Consider the following 12,636-nt stretch of genomic DNA (forward strand, 5'->3'; position numbering starts at 1 on the left):
TGCGCTGCTCGGTGAGAACGCACCCCACAGCCCCCTCGGTCGGCGAGGGCTCAGCGTGCTGCCCCCATCTGCCCTCCTCCCAATTCTCGCTGCCTCTTGACGGAAAGAGGCGCTGGCCGTGTGTCACCTCCGTGTCACCGGTGGGCACGAAGCATCCCCCGGGCACCGCCGAGACGGGCGGAAGGCTGCGGGGCGAGGATGGGGCAAGGCTGCCCTTGCCGATGCAGGCTGGGTAACAACAAAATAAATAAACCAAGTGGCAGCCTGTATTTCCAGCTGCAGGGCGAGGCTTTGCTCAGAGGACTCAAGGAGGACGGCAGATGGAGGGGTTTTTTTTGGCACCTGGTGCCAGGAGGTGCTGCGGGCGCTGCAGCCTTGCCCTGGCCCAGCCGGGGTGCGCAGCGCCCGGTGCCGTTTCTGTCGCTGGCACTGGAGGGAGCCGCCCCACGCCGCATTTTAGGCATTTGTTCAAAATGAAGGCGCTGGAGGATCCGAGGGAGGTTTCGGAGGAAAACAGAGGCCCAGGACGCGTTTTGCGTGCGCAGAGACCGGTCGCAGAAGCTGCTGCAGCAGGCGCCCAGGGTGCGGTGCTGGGGGCACATGGGGTCGGCGGGCGCAGGGCAGCGGGTGTGTGCCGGGTGTGGGCAGGATTTGGGGTTTTTGGGCATCCCCCAGCTGGGGTACCCCCACGTTGTCCTGCAGCTTCTTCTTGTCAGGGCTGAAGGTCAAATAAATGCACTTCTGGGGGGCAACCCCGTGTCCTGCCAAAAAACGGCAGTGGCTGGGCGTGGTGTAGCTGCCGCGCTGGTTTATATTTTATGCACAAAGCCCACCTTAGGCTAATCACTTCAGCATCCAGGCTAAAACATGGCCCTCCGGTGTCTGCTGCTGTACCCAGGGACTAAACAAGCTTTGGATTAAGCAAATAGAACATTAAAAATGTATTTCTGAAGGCGAGAGGGAGCGGATAGATAGCAGAGGGCAGCGTAATGGGCTCTTTGTGCAATTGTGCTTGGGGCTATCATTGACCCCAGGATTTTCCCCAGGGAAGGGGGGTGGACACAGGAGCTGGGGAAGGCGTATAGGTGCCTCAGGTATTTGTGCAGCTGCTCCGTGGGACTTCCCAAGCCGTGTTTATTCTTGTCTTTCCCTTCTGGAGTGAGCAATTCTTTTTTTATTTTTTTTTCCTCTTTTTTTTTTTTTTTTATTCTTTCGTGCTTTATAGTAGAATACCTATAATCAGCTAAAGATGTGTTGCTGTTCTCTCTAGCTCTGACATCACTCTGGATGGGCCATGTGTCTGGGACCACATGCCCCGCTACTTTACCTGAGGAGCAGAGCATCAAGGCTTCTGCTGGATTCCCAGATTCCTTTACACATACTAACTGCCCCAAACCTGCAATAAATACTTATGGAGATTACTATGCACACATGTTATGAACAGGTAAGAAGTTATTTATTGGGGCTTCTCCTGGTCAGATCTGACTTTAATCCGTGCAGGTAACTCAGACCTCAGCCTTGGCTCTTGTTCAAGGTGCTGGCGAGTGCTCGCACAGCGCAGAGTTTTCCTGCTGACTACAAGGAATCTCCCCAGTGCGAAGCTCTGCCTTCAGGGAGTAAGAGCCTGCTCGTTGTCACTGCTGTCCCAGGGCTTGATTTCCAGTGAAAAAATGTAGAAATCCATAAGCTTCAAGCAGACTGAAAACTATGGCTGGGGCTACAGCAGACACTGCTGCCTCAGAGGTCCACAAGCCTATTGCAAATTGTTCAAGTCAAGAAGGAAATGTTGTGTTGACATCAAGCACCCATAAAAGCAAAGTTTATGAATGCAGCGTGCTCACACAGCTCCCACGCAACTTTACTGGTAAACCATCAGGCAAATAATCCAGCCAGGACAGTTACAGGCTTGTTTTTATTAAAAGACATCTTCAGAAAAGATATTTTAGTACAAAAAAAAAAGTTTAAAATACACAAACTACAGTTGTTGTTTTCCAGCGCCAACGTTTATAAATTACACCACATTGTTTTTAACACTGCATTTAAATACAGAAACAAAATTAAAACAGGAAATTCATCAAAAAGATCCAACATCCTACAAATGGCTATGTACAATATTTAGCAGCTAGGAGCTCTAGCACAGTAGTCAATATGACTTCAATAGGGCAGGATGCTTGGGAAGTCCCAAGACGGCAGCGTGGCCCGTAACAGTTTTTGGGGACCTGTTTCGCCCCTCTCTCCTGACACCCACCCCAAAGGCAAGAGCTCCTTTCCTGGAGCTGTGAGTGTTTTCTGCAGCTCCCAGCAAATGCCAGCACAGCCAGAAATCGTGGTGACTTCAAAGCTTTGGGGCCAGGGGAGGCGAGGGAGCCCAAAGTCCCCTTCTCCAAAAGGAGCCCTGCATCCTCCCAGTGACACCCGTATTCCCAGCGGGTTGAAGTCACGGGAGCAGGGCTGCATGGCAGAAGCAAGATCAAGCTGTCAGAGGCTCCTGCCCCACGGGGCCAGGGGGGAAACAGGGGGAAACTCACAGGGGGTGCGTACAACTGGTTTGGGAACAACGGTGAGAGGTGGGATGCGGCAAGGCTCAGTACCCAACGGCTTGGGGCAGGGTAGCAAAACCCTTCCCGTGGCTCCCTTTTACCCCAGCTCATCAAAACCAGCATGGAAGTGTTGAGGCGGGACAGAAAGCACCAGATGACTTGAACCCGCTGCAGCAGCACGAGGCGGACTGGAAGACCCCCGGGCATGCTCTGGAGGTTGACCTCCCTGCCGGCAGCTCTCCTCCTGCTTTGGGAGCTCCCATCCAGGGGCTTCGGCGACACGGAGCTGTTTTACTTGCAGTGAGGAGCTGCGCCGTGCCACAGCCCCTGCCCGCTAAAGGGCTGCTAGCAAAGAGAAACGGTCCTTGGGGGCTTCCTGGGGAGGGCGGGTGGATTTTCTGTAAACACCAAGTGATGGAGCTCATATCTGTGCTCCACGGAGAAGATCAAGTCTGAAATGCCAGCTTCAGGGCTCTGCTTCCAGTGCTGTGGGTTGGATTTTCATGGTGGTGGACTTCAGAGGGTAGTACCTGCCTTTCCATGTCTTCCAGAAGATGCCCTGCTTGCGCTCGTGCCTCTGGCGAGGGATGGAGCGGAAGTACTTCCCGTTGAGGTTGGCATGGCCACAGGTGCTGAACCACCAGCCACCTACCAGGGCAATTCAGAGGAGGGTTAAATCCATAGCACTTCAGCCAGAACACAAACCCAGCTTCAAGACAGCTGCTGCCCCTGTTTTCCCCATACTCCAGGGCTTTGGGAACTTACAAGACCTTGTACACATTTGAGGAGTCCCATGCACTGGAAATACTTGCACGGACCCAGTAGGAGTTCAGGACAAGTCTGCATGTCCCTGCTGCTCTTTCTTGCATGCAATAAAACTTCACCAAACCCTGCGGCAGCCCCATCTCAGGCCTGGGTCTGGCCCCTGCTTTACTCGAGGGTGGCAGCCAGCAAAGCCCTTACAAAGGCAGCTGCTTGGGGCAAGACCTGAACCATGGCTTCATCTCCCCTCCCCGTTCCTCAAACAGCTCTTCCCATGGATCCCTCATCCCCCAGGTCTCAGGTGCAGGGAACAAAGCAGCTCAGCACCAGAGGGAGCATCCAGCCCCAGCCCATTCCTGGCCACCACCAGGGGTGGAAGGGCAAGCACACGTCCCTGGGAAGGAAGAGCCCATACTGACCTGAGAGGTGCTTGGCACAGTTTGTGTCAGCTTTGAGGTCGTGGTCACGATCCCGAGTGGAGAAGGGTAGCTGCCTGAAGTCCCCAATGGCATTTTCCAGTTCTCCAGACAGAGGTCCCAGCAGGCTGAGAGTGTAGGCTGTGCTCTCTCCACCGAGGCTGAACTCAAACTGAACCGCCTGGGAATTTCCCTCCCAGTCCTCCAGCTCGATCAGGAGGTCGTACCTTCCCTCCTGGACAAGGTGATGGATCTTCTCCAGACCCAGCCAGAAGTCACCTGAAACAAGAAACTTTACCTTGGTCACAGGAACAGGACAGGCTGCAGAGACAAACAGGGCCCCGGACAGGACAAGCCAGGACACTGCAGTATCTGAGTCGCTGTGTGCCACGTTGTGGGACAAGTCAGAAAGACCAGACACAACAGCGGTGTCCCCCTTCTCCTCACCCCAACACTGTGCTCCAGCATGTGGAGATCTCTAGGGGCCAGCAAGGGGGAATAACTCATCCTTGGTTAAGCTGTCACTTATCCTGTGATAAGAAGATTGATGCCATCATCCACCTACCACGAAGGTCTCCAAAGCCATTCTTGTAGGCATCCCAAAGCTGGTCAAAGTCTACAGAACCATCTGTACGCCTCTGGATCACTGTCCAGCCACCTTCTGCGGGGATTAAAGACAGTCATTTCAGGGCTACCGTCGGCAAGGCCGCCGTGCAGAGTGCTGCGAGGCGCACGGCATCTCCAGCACGTTACCTGCAGTCATGTCGCAGTAGACTTTGAAGGGCTGAGACCCTGAGGGCTGCACCTGGAAGATGCCGCTGCTTTGCTGCCCGGCCAGGAAGAGCTGCTGGCAGTCCTCTGGGAGCTCTGCAGGAAGAAGGAGAAGGTGTCTGAGAAGACGTCCCCGTGTCCCGTGTCCCATGTCCCCTGGCTGCTGCCACCACAACCCCGGCAGGCGCAGCCCTCGCCAGGAGCCCGCCAGCTGCACGCACCTACGGCTGCGGTGTTGGACATGTGCTGGAGCTGACGGCCCCTGGGTCCCCAGCATTTCAACGCCAGTGACCCAATATCTTCCCATTTATCCTAACGCAGCTATTTGGGCTCCTGTCCAAGGCAGAAGCTGGGCACCGGGCCAGGCGGCAGCAGCCCAGGGCTGGGGAGCACGGCTCCCCGGTGAGGGCAGAGACCGAGGCACTTCCGGCTCCCTCCAGGGTTTGGGATGGGGCAACGACAAGGCAACCACCTGGGAGGGGAAAGCTTCCCCATCTCAGCCCCCTGCTGGAGCCCTCCAAGGGCTATGGGGTGGAAAGAAAGTCCAGAAGGCACCCAGCACACATCCAAGCCAAGCCTGATGCTGGTGCTGGCAGGCAGGGAGCCAGCCCGGGGCGTCCCCAGTGCCCTGAGACTCACTGACCAGGGTGGGTGGGCGTGGGGAGCCCCAGCTGATCGCGCACAGGGTGAGGCCACTCCCGGCACGGGGCTCCCACCTCTCCTTCCACCCCTTGGGGACTTTGCCCCTGGCTGCCAGCAACGCACCGTTTCAACAGTGCTGATAAAAGTCCAGCCAGGAACCGCCACCCGCAGCACCCGGCAAGGAAAAAAACCTGTTACAAAACCCGAGTCGAAAGGCCGCTGGAGGATGTGTAGAGGCTTCAGCCATGGGGTGCCGGCACGCTCAAGGGGCTCTTTGTGTGCCGGGACAGGTGCCCCCGGCCCCCCGGCCCTGTCACCCCCAGACAAAGGCGCTCTGTTCCCCTGCTGTGGGGGCAGCTCCCGGGCGAATGTGGGGTGGATTCGGGTGGCTCGCAGCTGCTGCCAGCGTGACCCCAACGCAGGCGGCTGGGGAGACCCAAACACCGGCATCCCCCTCCCCGGGTAGTGCCGGCCATCCCTGTAGCCCTTCTTGGGATCCCCCCCCACAGCAGCAGCCCCCGGGGGTCCGGGCGGGGAGAGCAGCCTCCCCTCCCAGCCACAGCCCTTCGTCTGGGGCCAAAGGGTGGAAGTGGGGCCTTTGGGCTGCTGAGGGGGAGGGCGGCCCCGCAGGACATCGCACAGGCCCCATCCCCGGCCCCATCCCCACTGGGGCAACGGAGCCAGAACTGGAGGAAAGGTCAGCGGGGAGGGGGGGCGGGGGACGGCAATGTGACACCCACCGCCACCTTTCACCCACTTCCAGCCCCTTATTCCCCCCTCGCACCCCCCCCGCAATGAACTTTCCCCGCCTTGGCGGCCCCCCTCCCGCGCCCAGTGCTGCCCTTAGCATCCCTCGCTCCTGGCTGATGCCAAGGCAGGACCAGGTGCCACCAAGGCCACCGGCGCAAGCACAGGACAAGACCCCAGCCCGCGCACACGCGGACAGAGGGCGAGCTTTTTTTGCACAAAGGATCAAAGCACAAAGCACTGGGCGTGCTGGGGACACCAAGCACATCACCAACGTGCACGCTTCCTAGGCAAAAGCAGCCAGGGAAAGCAAAGGGGGCTTAAAGGGAAGGAACCTCCCAGGGTGGTCCCTGGCCCCACAGTGAGCCCAGCTCACACAGAGGCAGCAGGGATGTCCCCGAGGCTCCCAGCAGCAGCAAGCCCACGGCAAGCCCTCGGTGCTCTCCTCGCCTCCTCTCCCACATTATCGCCAGCCCTGGCAGGATGGTGCCCAGGCAGATGCTCAGCTCCGCCACGTGGCTCCTGCGTGCTGAAGTCAGCCCTGTCCCAGCTGGTTTTTTCACTGGGCTCTGACCAAGCTCATTGCACTCTTATCTCTTCTGTTTTCCTGGGGCAATGGGGACTTTCAAGCAGCTGAATGAGATGCAGCTGCTTGAACAGCCTCAGCTCAATCTTTGTTTGAGGAACATGCTCGTTAGTTCCAGCTTGTGTCGCACATCCGTATGGCACCAGCAGAACAACAAGACCTCCTGGCTGCACTGGATGTTTTCCTTTCCCTCCCCCTTTATTTAGCCAAACAAGACTTCAAATCAACAAGGCTCACTGGAGCAGCCCCAGGCATGGCACCATATTTACCCAGCAGGATCTCCAGGCACGGTGGAGGTCACCAACCTCCGACAAACATGATCCTGGCAGAGGGCAGGGCGTGCCTGGCTGCGCTCGCGCCCCACCGGGGCTGTTTGCATCGCCTGCCCCTCACCCTCCCCAGCCCGATTATTTTGGAGTCCCAGCACCACGGGGAGAGCGGGGCTTTACCTTTCGCCTACTCGGCCAGCTGCCAGGGAGCGCAGGCTCTGCCTAAAGACGTGATCCTCTTTCTGCAAGTGATTAAACCTTTCACTCTCGAGGCTGCTCCAAGCCTTCAACTTTCACATGCTTGGCACGCCGCCATCCCTGGCCTGAAAACTTGTGTTCACTGGATGCAAATAAAAGGGTCTTTCTGAAAAGGCTGCTGGTGGAGTTCATTGCTGCTCCCCTGGGCTGTGCCAGCATCGTGGGTCTGCCTGACAATAGGCAGGGAGCAGCCACGGGCACAAGGCTGAGCCGTGACTGCCTGCTCTGAGAGCTGCCAGCAAGCCTCCCAGGCAGGGGGCACAGGGCCAGCTTTGCCAGATACTGTCTGCTTTAAGATTTGCCAGAAAACTCACTCAACTTGGTAATGAAAGGAAGCCAATTTGTTTTCTGTCAGTGATATCAACAACAGGGATTAGGCAAGAGAAGGGGGGAGCTCGCGGCTCAGTCAGCCCATCGGTATGGCTGGGATGCCCAGCACGCTGAGGGCGCGCAGGGTCCATGGCGTGCAGATGGGATCCAGGAAACATGCTGTGCTGAGCTCTCACACACCCCCTTGCTGCATCCCCACAGGTGGTGGGGTCCTCGCTGCGCCCCGAGGCGTTTCACAAGGGCTGCAGCACCCAGCACCCACCAGCCGGCGCAGCCTACATTCGACACCAGGAAATAGCACAGACCTCGCCCACCTCCTTGCACCCCACTTTCGGCATAGCCTGGAGGTGAGAGAGAAGAGCAGGAGACGCTGCTGGAGACAAGTCACAAAGCAAAAATCTGGGAGGAAACTGGAAAAAAGAGGTTTGGAGACAGTCCTCCAGCTTGATAGCACCGCTCTGAGCAGGGGAGACCTTGCAGAGCCCCGCCGCGGGCTGGCTGGCCCCGCCGAGCCAGGTGCCAGGAGTTTGGAGCACCGTGTCCCATCTCTCCTTATCTGCATGGATTCTTTGTTCAGCTCACCCAGTGTTCAAGCACAGCGGTGACAGCTCTGGGCTCCACATACAAACTCCCATGTGCTTTCCCATAGCTGTCCCTGCGTTAAGCCCTAAGCAGGATTTCCCCGTGGATCCTCGCCCTGCTCAGTTTCTGTTTGGCTCAGACTGGACATCCCCAGACAGCTGCACAGACGCTTTCCTGGCCAGCGGAGCCAGCGCTGTGATTTAGCTGACACGACACGAGAGCAGCTGCTCCCAGCCAGTGAACCCTGCGGGATCGCAGGTTTCTATCTGGAAGGGAGGTTGCAAGGCACAGCGTGGTGGGGATAGCCACCGAGACCCCCGCTCCGGGCTGCTCTGCTGCCCTGCGGGAGCTCCTCCATCCCTACCAAGCCAGGGGATGCTCCAGGCAGAAACAGGGGCTTTGGACACGACATCCGCTCGCCCGCTCTAGCACACGTTTCCCAGGGCTGCGACTCTCCAGTGCAGCTCCCAGACATTTGCTGCAGCTCAGCACCGTCCTCTAAGGCTAGTACAAGCTGAGGCACTCGTCTTTCATTTTTGGGACCCAAATACAAGCGGAGGGAGATGGTTGTACAAGGATGTAGCTGTCTTCTCATGGTCCAGGATACCCTAACACTCCCTTCCACAAAGAGGCAGATTCTGCTTGGCAAAAGTGAGAGCAGGTGAACAAGAGCCAACTCCAGGAAGCAGAGAAAAATACCTGCTAGCAGTTTCTTTGCTTCCCACTGCATTCTTAACATCAGGCAGCAAAATTCCTCCTAAACCCTTAAATTCCTGCTGGACTAATACTGATCCCGAAGGCTGGGTACTGCCCATGCTCCAGATCTTATCCAGCCTGGCCAAGCTCCCAAGCCCCAGTTTTGCGAGCAAATCTCACATCCTGAGTCAGGACAACTGAACCTTTTGTTTCCGAATGACTGCAACTGCTGCTGGTTCGCCCCAGCAAGAATCAGGGCGGCACGTGCAGATACTTACTCTGTGTCAGCACAGACTCCACGCTCGCGTTCTGGCTTTGGTTGGTGTGGCTGAGGCTTTTCTTCAGGTTTATCTTCCACTTTGGAGACTGCGTTTTGTTGTCCTTCAGGTGTAAGGGGATCAGTAGGTTGACCTGCAAAGAACAGAAGATGCAAGTCAGGACAGTTTTATCTCAGCTCATTTTCAACACTGCTGCCCAGCAGAGCTGATGAGTCACAGCATCAGCTGCCCTCCCATGACCAGGGTGATGCTACTGGGGACAGACCAGAGCTGGGGACTGAACTTGCCCAGAAAGCTCAAGGAGCAGGAGGCATCCAAGGCTGGCACAGCCAGGAATTATTGTGTAGTTTGTTTTTTTTCCACACCCATGCTAATGATTTTATTCTACAGCTAAACTAAACAGAACGGCACAGAGCTGCTCGTTTCCCACGCAGCAATACCTCACATTTCACTATGCAGACACGCTGGAAGCTCCCAGCTCTGCTTTTTTGCTGCCCGTGCACCAACACCACAGCACAGGGACTTGAAGCCAGAGGACAGCAACACTGCTGCTCCTGCCACCAGCGTGCCATGCCAGCTGGGCTGCGAGGGATGGCTTCAGGACCCAGCTGCAGTCCCCAGCCGCACGGCTGCTGCGTGCAGAGCTGGACGGGTGCTCACCTTGCTCTGCAGGCTTTTAATCTGCAGATTCTGCTTGTCCAGCTTGTACTGCTGCTGCTTGATCTTCTGCAAGAGCTCCTCGATTCGGGAGTTCTGGGCATCCATCAGGGTCTGCGGGGGGAAGAGCTAGGTGAACCCCGCAGCAGAACATACGGCACGGAGCCGGGCAGGATGATGCTCCCGGTGACCTGGGGCAAGGTCCCCACTAGCAGCTCCGGTGTCCCCAGGCCAGTCGGGTCCCCCCCAAACCACAGTCACAGTGCTCCGGGTGGCTCGGGTCCCTCCGTGCTGATCCCCGTGTCCTGGGAGGGTTGGTCCCCACGAGTGCCCCCAGGTCGGTCCCCCCCAGCTATCCCCGGTGCACCGAGAGGGTCGGGTCCCCCGGTGCTCTCCCGGTGGCCAACCCCCACGAGTGGCTCCCGGGAGGGCGGGGACCCCCCGCTTCTGCCAGCCGGTCCCGGTGCCCCCGGGTCGGGTTGGGTTCCCCTGGGTTCCCCCGGGGCCGCTCCCCCTGCTCGCTCCCGGTGTTCCCGCTCGGGTCGGTCCCGACGGGGTCTGGTGCTCCCGGTCGGGTCGGGTTCCCCCGGCTCCCGCGGGGCCGCTCCCCCTCCCCGGTCTCTCCCGGTGCCCCCGGTCGGGTCGGGTCCCCCCGGCTCCCCCCGGCCCCGCGCTCACCTGCAGCGCTCCCAGGTCCTTGGCGCTCTGGTTCTCGGCCGGCCGCGCCTGCAGCGCCTGCCGGACGCGGCTCTCCAGCTGCTCCAGCCGGCCCTGGATCTCGGCTTTGTCGGCCGCCACCTCCTCCAGGCGCTGCCGCAGCGCCTCGGAGAGGTTGAAGAGCTGCCGCCCGCGGCCCTCCAGCTCCCGCACGCTGGCCCGCAGCAGCTCGCCCTGCTCCTGCGTCTCCCGGGCTTGGCGCAGCAGCCGCCCCATGGAGCTGTTGTGGGCGCTCAGGCGGCTGCCGAGCTCCCGCATCTGCCCCTTGGTCCTGTCCACATGCTCCTTCAGGCCGTGGCCGAGCTGCAGCAGCCCGTGGGCGATCACGTTCACCTCGTCCCAGGAGGCGAACTGCGCCCGCCGCTCCTTGCCGCCCGCCGCCGCCCGCCGCTCGCTCCCGGCTCGCCCCGGTGCCGGTGCCGGTGCCGGTCCAGGTGCCGGTGCCGGTGCCACCGCCATGCCCGCCGCCGCCGCGGCGCACAGCACCAGCGCTGCCCCTGTGAGCTGCATGGCCGGTCCCGGTGCGCGCCCCGCCGCCGCGCCGCCGCTTTTATCGGCGCTCGGGCGGAGACCGGCCGCATCACGGCGGGGAGTGCCCGCCGCCGGCCCGCCCCGCGCCGCCCGGCCCCGCCGCTTTGTTCGCTTTCCCCCCGCAGCCGGCCCGGCTTCCGCACCGCCGGGCCCAGCCCCAGCCCTCCCCGCAGCCCCGGCCCCGGGAAGAGCCGTTCTTTCCCTGCCAAGCCCTGGGCCTGCCTGGTGTTACACCCTGCCATGTACCCCACCCATCCCCATCCCCATCCCCATCCCCATCCCCATCCCCATCCCCATCCCCATCCCCATCTCGTTCCCCGTCTCGTTCCCATCCCCATCCCTATCCCCATTCCCATCCCATCCGTGCTGATGGCCCTACCCCACATCCTAACCTGGGCACCCTCATTGCCACCCTGTTGCCTCACCCCCCCTCAGAGCAAACCCCATGGATCTCCCAGCCATGGGTGCTGCCTCACCGGGTGTCTGCACCCTCAGCCTCTCCCCAGCAGCCCTTGGCACGGAGATCCCTGTGGATGGCGAGCTGGGCCCTGCTGGGAGCAGCTGGCCTTGGGGTGGATGTGTGCTGCAGGCACCGGGCTCCCAGGCCATGCCCTAATGGGTGCTGGGGCCCTGCAGTGGGTGCAGGGCTCTGCTGGGTGCCCCAGACCGTGGCACTGATGCACACTGCAGGCACAGGGTTTGTGGGTGATGCTCCTCTGTGCACCTGGGGGGAGCAGGGCATTCATTCATCTCAACACTCCCCATCTCTAAGAGAGCCAAGGATGAATTCCTCCCCCAGCTAAAGGCTCATTCATCCCCTTGTGAAAAATGTGCATCTTATTTCATTTCTGGAGTCTTTGACTCCAGTTACCAGGTCTTCCCTCTTGCTCTGCCTTTTTCCACTAGCTTAGAGCGATTTTCTGTCTCTGTTTTTTTTTTTTTCTCCCCACGAAGGAATTCACACTCTGCAATCGAGCCGCTCTCGGCTCTGCTCAGATGAGAGCAGATGGAGCCCTTCTGCTCCCCCCCTGCCGGGTGCTTCCTCCTGCCGCCCCAGTGCTCAGCACGGTAAAGCACATCCTGGAGCCGGAGCTGCCTTCCCAGCCATGCCGTCCTTAAGGGGTGAGCCCCCCCCCTTCCCACCGCTTGCTGAGCCCATGGGGGACAAAGGCTGCAGCGGGGGCTTGTACTGAGCTCCCCCCGCTCAGCCCTTGCAGCTGGGTAAACCCACAGCAGCTCTGCCTCCATCCCACCACCGCTCCCAGCCCTGCAGCTCAGGGTAGGGCCCATCCGTCCCTTTTTCCTCTTGCCCAAAAGCGCTCGGCAGTGGCGTTCCCCATCCCAAGAGTCCCTGTTTAATTGCGAGTTTGCAGAGCTGATTTCCAAGCCCAGCCTCTCCCAGCTTCAGCCTGGCAGGAGCTATGACGTACACTTCCCACTTATTTTCCTATGCCCAAGTAAGCGACTGATATTTGGGTTTCCCGTGCTTTTTCCTTTGTGAGGGCAAACTCCCTGTTCCTGGGGGCGAAGCACCTCTTGGGTGTAGGCGAGTTTATGCACAGGGGTGTGGGAGGGTCCTGCAGGAGCCAGCTGACGGCTCCTTGCTCTTCTGGCCCTGCGCCTCTCCCTGCCACGCTCACAAGCATTTCACAAGCATTTCCTGGGCTGCTTCTCACAGGAAGGGTGAGCAAGAGGCCTCCCAGCCAGCACCTGCAGCTGACAGCGCAGGGAGGAGTTACCGAGGTAGGGGTTGGGAAGGAGGAATTTGGGAAATTTTGGCAGGCAGAGTAGCCTGGGAGCCCCCAGCCGCACTGCTGGCATTGCTTCTGCATTTATTACAAAGCCAGAAAGAAT

General features: G+C 59.4%; 1 protein-coding gene across 1 annotated transcript; it reads right to left on the reverse strand.

The window, feature by feature from the left end:
* Positions 1 to 1,893: 1,893 nt before the first annotated feature.
* Positions 1,894 to 10,778, reverse strand: ANGPTL4 (angiopoietin like 4). The gene is made up of 7 exons (XM_040537606.1): positions 10,213 to 10,778; positions 9,538 to 9,648; positions 8,878 to 9,010; positions 4,472 to 4,585; positions 4,284 to 4,379; positions 3,722 to 3,997; positions 1,894 to 3,188 (listed from the first exon to the last, which is right to left on the reverse strand). The coding sequence occupies exons 1-7, from the start codon at positions 10,759 to 10,761 to the stop codon at positions 3,007 to 3,009; spliced, it is 1,461 nt and encodes a 486-aa protein (XP_040393540.1). The 5' UTR covers positions 10,762 to 10,778; the 3' UTR covers positions 1,894 to 3,006.
* Between the last annotated feature and the right edge of the window lie 1,858 nt (positions 10,779 to 12,636).

Source organism: Cygnus olor, chromosome 26 (genome assembly GCF_009769625.2).
Source record: "Cygnus olor isolate bCygOlo1 chromosome 26, bCygOlo1.pri.v2, whole genome shotgun sequence".
NCBI classification, from domain to species: Eukaryota; Metazoa; Chordata; class Aves; order Anseriformes; family Anatidae; genus Cygnus; species Cygnus olor.